Source organism: Misgurnus anguillicaudatus, chromosome 24 (genome assembly GCF_027580225.2).
Source record: "Misgurnus anguillicaudatus chromosome 24, ASM2758022v2, whole genome shotgun sequence".
Classification (NCBI taxonomy): domain Eukaryota; kingdom Metazoa; phylum Chordata; class Actinopteri; order Cypriniformes; family Cobitidae; genus Misgurnus; species Misgurnus anguillicaudatus.
The window spans coordinates 10,881,869-10,895,688 of NC_073360.2; the positions used below are offsets into that span (position 1 = coordinate 10,881,869).

The 13,820-nt window shown below is 37.2% G+C and overlaps 1 protein-coding gene across 11 annotated transcripts in view; it reads left to right on the top strand.

The window, feature by feature from the left end:
• tenm4 (teneurin transmembrane protein 4) overlaps positions 1–13,820 on the top strand; it is a 287,452-nt gene that overhangs the window by 163,813 nt on the left and 109,819 nt on the right. For all 11 annotated transcript variants that reach the window (XM_055195967.2, XM_055195958.2, XM_055195960.2 and 8 more), the window contains 2 exons: positions 6,319–6,483; positions 11,591–11,805. In XM_055195967.2, the coding sequence (XP_055051942.1) occupies positions 6,319–6,483; positions 11,591–11,805 (380 nt within the window). The remainder of the gene's footprint in view (positions 1–6,318; positions 6,484–11,590; positions 11,806–13,820) is intronic.

Genomic DNA, 13,820 nt, shown 5'->3' on the forward strand with positions numbered 1-13,820 from the left:
TGCCCATGCGCCGACTGCTCACCTATCAATAGTGGGCCACAAATCAACTAGTAGTTGAGCGAGAAGTCCAGCCATCTGTCTCGTAGCGGCTTAGTACAGGTGGGGGCAGAGGCACGTGGTTTTTTGCATTTATATTGTCTCTCAAGACAGCCACGACTTTTTATCACCTCCACAAATGCTCCCTCGCAAAGTAACGGCAACGTTCAGCCATTTCTTTGAGTATCTGTCGGAACGCAATCAACAAAACGCCCGCCCTGCAATTTTCCAAATGGCTATTGATTGAGTAAAGAGGATGGTTGCTTTCATCCGCAGTGGCAACGTCTGTCAAAAGCTTCAGACCACATTTTTACCATTTAGTAAATGGGCCGGTTCCATGTAGCATTGGCTTTAATTAATAGGCAAGCATGCGAAAGGATGCAAAGCAGAAATCTTCATTTATCACCACCGGTCGGTAGTTTATCAGCTATGTGCAAGCTTTTAAAAGTGCCAGTTTGATTCTTGTAGTTAAGCTAGAGCAAGCACATCTTTGCAGAATCTAAAGGATCATTGATTTTAAAACATGTAAAGCATGAGGATATCAAACCAAAGGCCCAGTGAAGCAATTAGTTAACCCTTTTTTATGAATTCAAGTGTAGGTTTCTTATTTTAAACAGTGCTTTAACCGATGAGTTTCCTGCTTAGGGACAGTTTGTGGTTTTTATTATGAATTACTACCATCATAATCCCATTTTACCAAAAGAGGGTATGCACGTGATGTCACCTTCGGCGAAAGGGACTGCGGTTACGCCCATTGAGTGGCAAAAAACAGCGGCAGAATTTGTGTACGGTGTGAAATCAGCAAAAACACGCGTCTAAATGGGAACAAGCTGTTGTGCGATAGACTGTACTATCTGATTTAACAAAAATTCGGAGCTATCGTTTTACAGACTGCCAAAAAAACACCGAAAGGAGAAATAAATAGATTGTTCATGCCAACGTTCACAGACCACAGGTGGGTTGAAAAGTTGCTAGGGTCACTATCAAGCAGAGGTTTTATTTTCTACTTAAACTTATTTTTTCAAGTATTTGTATTTTATCCGTGTTTTTCTTTGGAAAACACATTCCAAATCACATTATCATAATTTTTACTCTATTATACATTTCATAAATACAAGTTTTGTTTTACATTTAATATGTAAGTACATTAACATACTTTTACTCAAGTAAAAGTACACAATTTTTATGTAATTAGTTATTAAATAAATTTTAATATGCAATATAAAAGAATACACGGTATGATTACATGCTTTAGAATGTAGTGAGGTAAAATTTTTCCCATTACAAACACTCTAATAAAGCACAGATGCTTGAAAATGTAACTAATGTAACTAAGTATTGTCCACCTCTGCTATCAATCCAACTAAATTCAATTTAAACTGATAATAGTCAGTTTTACTGCCATTTTCGCAGCAGCCGCTATGAAAGCCATCCATTTTGTTGAACGTTTGCCACTCAACAGGGTGAGTCACGTGGAAAAGTGACGTCAATGCATACCCTCTTCACTATACTATTGAACAGCATCAATCGGCCATTATGTTTTTTCATTAGTACGCTTATTAGTTTATTTTTTGCATAAATACTAGTGTTTTATCTTATTTAGCTTTTAATGTTTTAATGTGTTTTATGCCATAATAATGAAATATATAACATACAATCGATTATAATTTTATAATTACAACTATACAAATAATTACTGTGAAAGTAGATTGACAAAACATAAAATTAATGATAAAATGGGTAAATAATTCAGTCCAATTCAATTATTTTTTTAAAATATAGCGCTTTTCACAATTTTTATGTTGCAAAGCAGCTTTACATTTATTAGAGGATATAAAAATGAAGAAATAACATATGTCCTTTTCATTATAAAAGCTTCATGATTTAAGATTTATTATAAAACGGTCAGTTCCAATCCTTGATTCTGATTGGTCAATAGGTGTGCTTTATTCATGATAAAACACTGCTATGACCGCTTCACCCAACGGTTCTATTTAATATCACTGCGCTCTTAGCAACACCCTTAGCAACACATAAACATATAATGAGACAAAGTCTGAGAACAGTTTGTTGTTTTTATTTGAGTTTTTATGTTGTTGTTCGCAGTCAGGGACTATTTTTTCTAGCGGAAGGAATGCTTTTATTGATTTAACTTCATGAAAGTTGCACTAATATTTTGTTTTACTTTAATATTAATAAACTTTAATATTAATATTTAATAAAACCGTTTTATAAAAGCAATAAGGTACTTGAGGCAAGTGCTGTATCGTGAATAAGTAACGGCTGAAGGGGTTGCAGGCACTCCGCTTCGCGTCGTGCCTAACAACGCCCTTCAGCCGTTACTTATTCACGATACAGCACTTGCCTCAAGTACCTTATTGCTTACATATAAAGAAATGTTTACATCTCAGGGGCTGTGACATTTCAGCTTTTAGTCTAGTTTTTAAAAAAATTATCTCAGTTCTGTCTTTTAGTTCATTTGAGGTAATCTATGTTGCAATTATTAAAAAATTATGAATTATCATGTTTTAGATGCATGTCAATTATTTCATATTACACAGAAAAGCATTTACTACCCAAATTATTAATGAAAAAGTTTGTACAACAGTTTACATAAAATGTCTTGAAACAAATACCAGTCTATCACAAAAATAATAAGATAATAGAATAATTGAGATAAGCAATTCCAGTATGGGTATGGCGTTTTTAGTCAAATTAAAATATAATTTTTTTCTTTAAAAACATATGTGTTCATGTTACTCATGTTTTCTATTTTAGACAAGGATAATACACGTGTTATGGATGTGACAAAAAGAAAACAACTGTAGGAATTCTGTAAATTAAAATGCACAAACCAGAACAATAATACCCAACAAATGGAGAAGTGACAGCTCGTCAAACAACAAATGATATCTGTTTCATTTTAAATTTTAATTTATGAGGAACAGCATTATGGATGTGACATTTTTTGCTATGGACGTGCAATTCTGAAAACTGTACTTGCTTTCAGAATGAAAATTATTTGAAAAAACTTAAGCAAGAGCTCACATTGGTGAGCTCTTGTTTAATGATGCCATCAAATATTGACATCTGTGATATCAGTATGGTTAAAAACTAGAGATGCACTGATATACCAACAATCGGACGATAGTTTAAAAACAGCTGATAATCATGGCCGATATATCCTGTCGATAATGTGTATAGAAAATGTAAAGGAAAATTATAGTTTAATATTAAAGGAACAGTATGTAAGAAATGTATATCAATGAATCATAAAATGACCCTGATATGTCACTAGACATTAAGAAATCATTTTCATTTCAAATACTTATATCACTCACAACAGTGGTCTGGCCAGGATAATGTCATTATAAAAGTGGAGTTGCATCCCTCAATTGATGTTGATGTTGTCATGTTGTGTATTGGCCACCAGTTGTGTGATTGTAGTACCAGTTTTAGCCACAAGTTTTGTGATTGCAATACCAGTTTTGGCCACAATCCTACATATTGTTCCTTTAATGGTCATTATATGAATGAGTAACATTCAGAAAATGTTATCTTCAGAATTCGGTTAATGCAAGTTGATATAACCACCAAACTATTGGTATAAGCATCGGTATTGGCAGATATCAGTCTGAATAATCGTCTTATCGTATCAGTGAAAAAATGTATTATCAGTGCATCTCTATTAAAAAAAAAAAAAGTTTTGTAAAGTTGACATTTGCCCGGAATTACTCAAATATTTCCAATTACGGTGGATTGGTGGTCATTTGTTACATTGTTATTGGGATAGTGTTTTGTAAAAACTTGAGGCATTGCTGTATAAAACCTTCCTATGGTTTTGTATTGTTGTTATTGTTTTATCAGAGCGATGGCAGAATGTTACTAGTGCTTTGCGTCACACAAAAATCAAGATTGATTTGATCTCTTATAATTATGTGAGCTATATGTTACTTTCGCAAATATTTTGACAAAACAATAAATCATTCATTTAGACCTTCCCTCGCCCTTATGGAGACAAGATATTTGCCACGGCGGAAAACAAATACATTTTCTCCTCGCTGTGATATTGAGTGGAGCGGAAAAGTCATTTTTAGCTCCGAATTCTCACTACAGGTTGTCAAGAGAGGGTGGCAGAGAAAGGCACTTGTGCAATTTGAAACCAGCTCTGTACTTATAAAGGAGAAATGAGGAGTCACGTAGGGAGAGAAATGGACCATGGGAAAGAGACAAGCTTGAAATCATTTGTTTTATCTATTTTGACACAACTCGTAGTCCACCGTAGTTCATGTCGACAGCACTTGTCTTTATAAAGCACGACTATGTCCGACTTTGCATACTAGCCGGACTATATAGTATGCATGATTAAAATTAAATCATCCCAAATCAGGGTGCATACAAAAAGGATTTATGAAAAATTGCACAGTTAATTTTCCCAACACTAATTCAATTATACTGCATTCTCAAAAATAAAGGCTTGTGTGATCACCATTGACATACAGATTTTAGCGCATTGCCTAAATAATTGAGACGCAGCCCGTATTCTAATTATGCAATCTTTAATTGTATTTCGACGTTGTACATAGAAATTCAATTGAAACCACACACGAATGAACTCTTTGGCCTTTGTTGGCATTTTATCTGCTGACTGAAGACTTCTAGAACAAGGTTTTGCCTGGCTAAGCTGGTCTTGACCATTCTCATCCTGGTGATCCATCATGCCCGGCCCCTCCTCCCCTATACACTGCGCCATCACCGTTCACCCCTATAGATGCTTCTTTTGTTGACCTTGTGAAATATCACCATGTCTTCCGGTGTAACTCACGCATTCATCCAAAGCTCTACTTGTGTTCGTGCTGACTTGATCATTTCCTTGTCCTCTATCCGCAGGGGGGTATTAGTAAGCTAATAGGGATGAAAAGAAAAGTGTTGCCCTGTGGGCTCCGGCTTTTCTGTCTGCTGGTTGTACAAGACTTTTTCTTTGCCCCTAAGGTGGGGGGTTGTGGTTTTGTTTAGTTCTCGTTCTGCTTTTTTTTTACGGCGCCTTAAGGAAACATTGACTTATTTTTTTTCGTCTTCGTCACAGTTAATTTAGCTCAAACACATTTAACATACAGACTTCATTTCAACTTTCCAAGATTCCAAATTTCTGTTCCAATGCTGAAATGGTAAATATGCACAGCTGATGTTAAAGGAAAACACCACAGTTTTACAATATTTTACTATGTTCTTACATCAACTTAGACAAATTAATACATACCCATCTTTATTCAATGCGTGCACTTAATCTTTGCACAGCGCGTTGTGAATGTATTAGCATTTAGCTTAGCCCCATTCATTCCTTAGGATCCAAACAGGGATGAATTTAGAAGCCACAAGACTGTTACATGAGTTGTTACAAAAGTAGTGGCACAAAATAAAATGTGGTGATTTTTAAGCCGATAAAAATGAGAACTATATTGTATAGCGGAAGAGCACTTAGTTTGCAGCACTTTGACCTCGAGCGCAGTAATATTGATGGAAGTTTAAGCGAGAGGGGGAGGAGTCAGGAGTGATGATGTTACTGCGCCAGAGGTTGAAGTGCTGCAAACTAAGTGCTCTTCCGCTATACAATATAGTTCTCATTTTCCCCCCTAAAAATCACCACGTGTAACTACTCATGTAACAGTCTTTAAATAGGGAAACATGGAAGTGTTTGGTGGCTTCTAAATTCATCCCTGTTTGGATCCTAAGGAATGAATGGCGCTAGGCTAAATGCTAACACATTCACGACGCGCTGTGCAAAGATTAAGTGCACGGATCGAAAAAAGATCGGCGTGTATTCATTCGTCAAAGTTGAGGTAAGAACATAGTAAAATATTGAAAAACTGTGGTGTCTTCCTTTAAGTGAGATGCTATCAGAGTACCCTAGCAATGGCAAAGCAGCTCTGAGATGACATTTCATTAATGCAGAGCATAAATCTTAACGTTTACTGCTCGCAAACAGTGATATTTTCTTATGGAAATGCACAATATGATTTAGTTTTTGTCTGACAGTTGTTAGTTGTGGTTCTCTCAGTGCTTATAAGTTGCCAAAGATGAAGATCAAGTCAGAAGGCATTTGTTTTCACATAGACGTTTTAATTGCCCCACAGCCCCAAGGATGTTAATTTTCAGACGCGGCGTCGATAGTATTCCTCCGTGGATTTAATTTAATTACATTAATGTACACCAAGTCACACGTTCAGCGATCGCTACTCCCACGCTCGTAAATTTACCATCTGCCGCTGCTCTTTTCCACAGCCATGCACCTCTTCGGACTCAACTGGCATTTGCAGCCGATGCAGAGGCAAATTTATCAGTTGACGGAGGACAACACAAGTGGCCTGCATCTACCGACAGACCTGGGCTTGCCGCCATTGGGCAACACGGGTCTGGAGTTCCCGGACCGAGGAAGCAGAGATGATGGTATGTCTGAATTAAAGTCAATGTGTATTTAAAATAAAGTCCAACCCTGCAAACTTCACATTGTGCAGATTTGTGAATGCTGTTTCACATTAACTTTTGAAGTTCTGATGGCTACCTTGATGAAGTGCATCTTTTAAAAGTGCAAGATTTTGATAAGTTTGATTTAATTATATTAAGCTCCTCTAACCTTCAGTCTTACACTTTTTTGGACGGACGTTTGAATGCATGTCCTTCAGCCATCATCTAAACTCCAACAACACTCCATTTCCAGCTAATTCCCTGCCAGATTTGCATGAACTCATCCCCCGCAAATTTATCTCTGCGCTGGCCAGTGTTATAACGTCTTATTTTTGATTTTCAAAGACTTAGTAAGATCCAGGATTACTTGTCGTCCAATGCCATGCTGCGACCAGTTTCGGTGGCGTGCCACGAGATCCGCGTTTCAATCCAATGAAAGTTGCGGAAAGGGAATTATTTGTTCCTGGAAGCAGGAATGGCACAGCTTTAGGGATTGGGTATCCAGGGGCTCATGACAGATTAGAAGTTGCCCCATCCGAAAATCCATGCATTTCTTTCATCTCTAAGACTGGACTGAAGTTTTCCTGGCAGAGGAAGAAAGCAGGCAGCGCTAACCCCTGTGGCTACAGAGACAGTGATTCTTACAGTAAGAAAAGTTTTCTGAGCACAGCCCATATTTAGGCATTCGATTTGCCACAGGTCTCAGACAAAAGGTGCGAGATCAGACCATTACCATATAGATGAGTCAAGCAGACGTCTTTTTTCATTTAGCGGCCGGAGGAGCGAGCGAAGCCACTAACACGAATGCTGCGACAGGGCGTCTGTTTGAGTGACATCTGTGCCTGAGAGGAAATCGATAGGCTGGGCTTTTTAATTCTGACTGTCAGAGTAACATTGTCATCAGGAACACAGCGAATCAATTCGGTGTCACTGCGCTGGACATCCCCGGCATTAACTTAAATAAACACTGTACCGGTGAGCTTTTCTGACAGTCTGAATATTCGCACCTTCCAGTCATCAGTTCAATTATCCATAAACATGTTATCTGGAAAGTGCCAGCGAGACCTTGTTTAAATTCATGCGTTTGCCAACTCTGCTGACCATTTGTGCTCAGCCGTGAGGCGAGGCCTGGAATGTAATTCGCTCCTTGGGGACTGCTGCTGCATCCAGGTCATATTTTACTCCAAAATCAAAAGATAACATAGATTTTGTGTTAAAATTTATTTATAGCTACTATTATGTTCCACCCAGTTTTGATTACCATAATGCATCTAGACATTGTACTTTTAAGTTTTTTTTGTAATTTCCATTATGGTCAATGATAATTCTTCATACAGTTTGTTCATTGTGCAATATAGTAATTATTATCATTTAACTCTTTCCCCGCCAGCGGTTTTTTTTTAAGCCAGCGCCAGCATTTTTCATGATTTTCATAAAAGTTTAATCCCTTCCAGAAAATGTTTTTCTTTAAATATCCCCGCTGAAAAAACAGCATACCAGCAAGACTAGCATATGTTGTGTTTTGGTGCTGGTTTGCTAGTGAACACCAGCTAAACCAGCATCAAACCAGCACCAAACCAGCATTAGCACCAGCTAAACCAGCATTAGCACCAGCTTCGCATGCTGGTCATACCAGCATATGTTGTGTTTTGGTGCTGGTATGCTGTGACCACCAGCTAAACCAGCATAGACCAGCATAATTCCCATGCTGGTTTGATGCTGTTTTTTTCAGCAGGGATATAAACAAACAATATATCAAATGAAAGAACAGACCCTCTGCTTTCAAACAAATAAAACCGTTTCATCCTACCTTCATTATTTCTCGTTTTATCATCTCTCAAATATGAGTAGGTTTCTTCAAAAACACCAATTTTTGAGCAAAAAGCTGAGATAATTCCATTTTTGCAAAGGACTTTCACGTGAGGCGCTATACTTCCAGGTTGTATAAGTTGCGGAAGTGGATAACAGCGGTATTACCGAAAGCCGGAAATTCTCGTAATTGGCAGAGAAGCAATTTTTTCTCAATTTTTCTCGTCAATGGCGCCGAAAAAGTTCATATTAATAATTGTATTTTTTATTTATTTAAATGTATATGTGCAATATTGGCAGTAATTAAAATTTGTTTTTGTTTTTTTTGTGTTATAGTAATAAAAATTCAGATGGGGGTTAATTAATAATTGAAATATAAAAATGCTAATAATCTTATTCTTAGAATTGTATATGAAAACAGTCAATGTGTATAATGAGTAAAAGTAATTATGTAGTTGATTTATGTAAATAATTATATGAAGAGTTTGGTTCCAAAACGCAATAAATCCATTTTGACAAATTTTGGTAAAAACGTGTTTTCTATACCAAGAAAGTGACAAGATGAAAACAACTATTTTCTGTTACAAACTTTCACATAGCATCTTTAGGTTATAAAAACATAAAAAATTCAAATCCATAAGTTGATTTTCAAAGATTTATTATAAAAACGGATATTTTTTTCCACAAAATGCAATAAATCCATGACAAGTTTTTATTCAAAATGCTATAAATCTATTGAATCAATAGCCTATATAAATGTGCATTCATCTTTGCCATGTTATATTCATTTAGTTGACTAGTTGTACACACTAATTAAAAATATAAACATTAATGTCATTAATCAAAACACTTACTTTGCATATTAAGATCACTGTCATTGCGGTTACTTGACGTCCTCGCTTAACGTCTTTCACAGCGATCATCTGTAAAATGTTTTTGGTCCTGCTCGATTTTCGTTGACTTTGAGTAAAATTATGGAAAGTTTTTCATAAGATCCTCTGGGGTCAATGTGTCTCCCGAGTGCCTCTCAGGGAAAATATTAGATGCTGATGGCTTACGTTTCTTTCCCATCACAGAAAACCATCACAGGTTTATCAATGCAATTAAAGTATTATTTTGTTTTGTTTGTTGATCACGAAGTACAAAGTAGATGAGGAAAACTAGGACTCCATGGACTCAGCGCGTCCGCCATTGTTTGTTTACATTGCGTGACTGGTGGGCTGTAATATCAGAAATGGATTTATTGCGTTCTGTAAAAAAGGAGCAGTGGCGTTTATCGCATTTTGGGAAAAAAGGGAGAAAAGATGACAGAATAACACGGCGGATATTGGATTTTGCGTAAAATTAAGAATTTACTTTTAACTACTGACCTGATATAATACTGGTTTTGGCAGTAACTCATTTTTTTCAAAAATGGCGTTTATCGCGTTTTGGAACCAAACTCTTCATATATAAAAATTAAATATAAAATATATTTTTTCAAGATATACATTTGTATAAATACATAAAGGCATTTAAATTTTTTAATATATGATGTCTAAATATATTTTTTCCTGATTTTGCGGTAAAACATCGTTTTTTATTTGTTTTTGTGGTTTTAATCCTTTGCTGGGTAAATACTGTAAAGAAACCAGTGGCGGCTCGTGACTGCTCATCCGAGGGACGCTAATTCAAAATAAGTGTTCGCAGTGTCATGTGTGTTGGTTGCGTTTTCAAAATATGTGTTTGTTGTATCATGTGAACCATGTGCATCACGTGTTCTGTCAAAACAAGTGCCTGCTGCACACACGTCAAAACCATTTACGATAAAAGAGACGCTAACGTTCACAAAATACACGCAAGACACTCCCTTAACACTAAACTCTGATTACACATGAGATTATGCGAGTATCTGGCAAACGCGAGCATCTCTTTTATCATAAACCCTTTAGACGCGTCTGCAGCAGGCACTTATTTTGACAAGACACATGATGCACATAGGTTCACTCGACGCGCAAAACACAAAATTTGAAAAAAGGAATCACACACATGATGGGCTACATTCATGTTGTGAACAACTTTGCATCAAGCGCCCTCAAAAAAAGAAGTCACCTATGCATCATACGATTATCCATGAAAATGCGCGTTTTCTCAATGAATGAATTTGAATGAATTACGGTGAAATCCAGGCACATCCGAACGCCAGGGGGGCGCTCCCGTGCAGAAATTCCCTTTGTGCCACAGAAGAAGTAGCTTTACGAATGCTATTCCAGGAAATGTCTACAGGAATATTTATATCACTGTTCTTCAAATTGTTACAGGAATTTACATGATAATAAAGAATATTTTAAATGACTTTGTTTAATGAGTGTTGCTTTTTTTAATGCACGTTATAAACGACTCCGACTCGTTATGATTTTAGACTGATAAGAACTTCCTACTGACCAAATGCCGTAGTACACGCACAAGCTGTGCATGAAACAAAGAATCGCAGCCTTGGGATTCAGAATCGATTTCAGACAGGCATTTTAAATCGGACACACAGTTAAATCATTACATCCCTACAAGCAACCCAGCATAGGTTTAACCCAACAGTTGGTTCTGTCCAATATGGGTTCAAACAACCCAACATGTTTTGGAGTGTAAAATTCATGACATTCAACCTTTTCAGCTATAGGAGTCAGAAACATTTCTGCAATAAATGAGTTCTTCATTTTTTTGTTTTTATATAATTTTAAGGGAGTTGGGAAAATGATGAGAGTTGAGCAGCATGACTCAGTGTTTTTCGTATAATTGCAACTCATGTGGTGACGCATTATAGTGGCAGTAAATTGAAAACCGGGAAAGCGTGTCTTGTCTCCAGATATAGCACATCACAAATGATTGACTTTTCAAGAGACCGCCATCTGCCGTAGCACGTGTAGCCCTACGCGACGGCTGCTTGAGAGTCCTCCGGGCTCGGTTTGCGAGGATGTCTGCTTTTGTCGCCATCACTGCGGAAATTGGCCGATCCACGCGAGCAAACAGATGTTGCCTTTTCCTTTGGGTCCAATAAGGAAGGTACATCAGCATTATGTGTACGCATATGGACCATCTCCCACATACAAAATGCGAAGTTATGGTACCTGCACAGCTAAGCTTTACCTCAGGGAAGTTATCTTCGGTGGCCAGTGAGGGTTTCGTTCTGACATGATGGAAAATGAGCAAGAGGGTCATTCACCCAGCACACTGACCCCTCTCCTCACACCATATGGTAGATTTATGAGGCGTCCAGCTGACTGATAGATCTCATTTTCCGCAGGTAAACTAGACGGCTTTTTCCCAGAAGACAGCTTCATAGACATGGGAGAGATAGACGTGGGACGCAAAGTCGGACAGCTGATCCCGCCAGGAATCTTTTGGAGGTCGCAGGTCTTTATTGACCACCCCATGTACCTCAAATTCAACGTGTCTCTTAGTAAAGATGCCTTGGTGGGGATCTATGGAAGAAGAGGGCTGCCTCCATCACACACACAGGTGGGTAGGATCCAAAAAATGTTTCTGAACCAAATGATAAAGTTTTGAGGATGTTAACAAAATTATAACTTCTATATTTAAACATCACAGCTTAAGGTGCCTTAAACATAAAGTGTAAATGTGAAATGTCTGCTCTACTGCTAAATGGAACTGGAAAAGTAAAACTTTATACAAACATGTTTCCTGAACACTCACTCTCCAAACTCCCACCATTGTCTGAGCCAAACTTGATCACAAACTAACCTGGGTTTACTTATGTTGCCTCTGCACGTTTTGCTGGGTAAGAAGTTATTTTAACACTTTATAGATCTGTCATGGATGGGCTTCACAGTAGTTCTTTACCTCCTGTGCTTTTTCAATTAAACACAAATCAATCAAACATGCATTACCCACTGCTGTTTGACTCTTTGTCCACATGATTCATTTGTCAATGGGTTATAGCAGTGATGTATTCCCGCAAGGTTTCATTTCATTTCAAGCCATATTATTGTCTCAAAAAGACTTCTCTCAAAGGCTTTGACATAAACAGACACTTAATTTCAGTATTGAACACAGAGCATCTCAGCCTTCCAGTATTGATCAGGTCCATAGGTGCAGTGGTGTTGTGTCACTGGAAATTACTTTAAGGTCTTGGTTGATAGACTCTTTCAATCGAGCACCGGTAAGGAATAATAAACTATCTAATGTAGTCCATATGGTAAATATGATTATTCAATTGTCAAACAATTATGAATTCAATATCACAAAAAGTCATAATTCCCCTCCAAAACCAAACAAATAAATTAATATATTTTCGGTGTTTTGTATTTTTTCTCATTACTGCAATGCAAATTTTTTTTTACTTAATACAGTATAGTTTTTAACCAGCATAAAGACATTAAATGTAAAAATTCTGGATTATTTCAATCAATGGTTCGCCAATTTATTGACAAACTCAACCTTTTGATTAATTTAAGTCATTAGTGAATGAGGCATTTAGTGCCATGCGGTAGACGCGAATGGCGCGAATTGAGCGTTGCCGCGGCAAACGCACAAGATGAAAAATGTAAACTTTGGCAGAAAAACGCGACGCGTTAACCAATCAGGAGCTTGCTCTAGCAGTGACGTGATTACAGAAAGCGAGCGGAGTCACAGAAGCTCCTCCCATTACGTGAATTTCCACGTGAATGTCTCAGTGACTAGAATTTCACGCGCGAATGAAACGAGTACACTCAAACTGTTCAAGTGGCAAACTAGGAGCAGTAGACGTGAATTTGACGCCTCAAACGTGGCTGGTGTGAGTCTACGTTAATAAACAATACTTTATTGACAAACTCAACCTTTTGATTAATTTAAGTCATTAGTGAATGAGGCATTTAGTGCCATGCGGTAGACGCGAATGGCGCGAATTGAGCGTTGCCGCGGCAAACGCACAAGATGAAAAATTTAAACTTTGGCAGAAAAACGCGTTGGTTAACCAATCAGGAGCTTGCTCTAGCAGTGACATGATTACAGAATGCGAGCGGAGTCACAGAAGCTCCTCCCATTACGCAAATTTCCACGTGAATGGCTCAGTGACTAGAATTTCACGCGCGAATAAAACGAGTACACTCAAACTGTTCAAGCGGCAAACTAGGAGCAGTAGACGCAATTTTGACGCCTCAAACGTGGCTGGTGTGAGTCTACGTTAATAAACAATACTTCTACAACATTTATTAATCTCATTTCATGTTGTTTTCAAAATGTACTAATACAATTTTTTAATTAAAAGTTGTAACTGTTAACGGTAGTTAATACACTACGAACTAACACAAATAACTGTATTGACATTAACAAAGATTAATACATGCCAAAAAACAGTGTTGTTCATTGTTACTTCATGGTACAACAAATACAGACTTATTGTAAAGTAATTAAATACAACCTTAATAAAAAATAACCTTTGATCAATCATTTTAAAATGAATAATCCCCATTGAAAAATAAACAATACCCATTGATAATTGATATGAATAGTTTAAACTAAGATAATGTGGT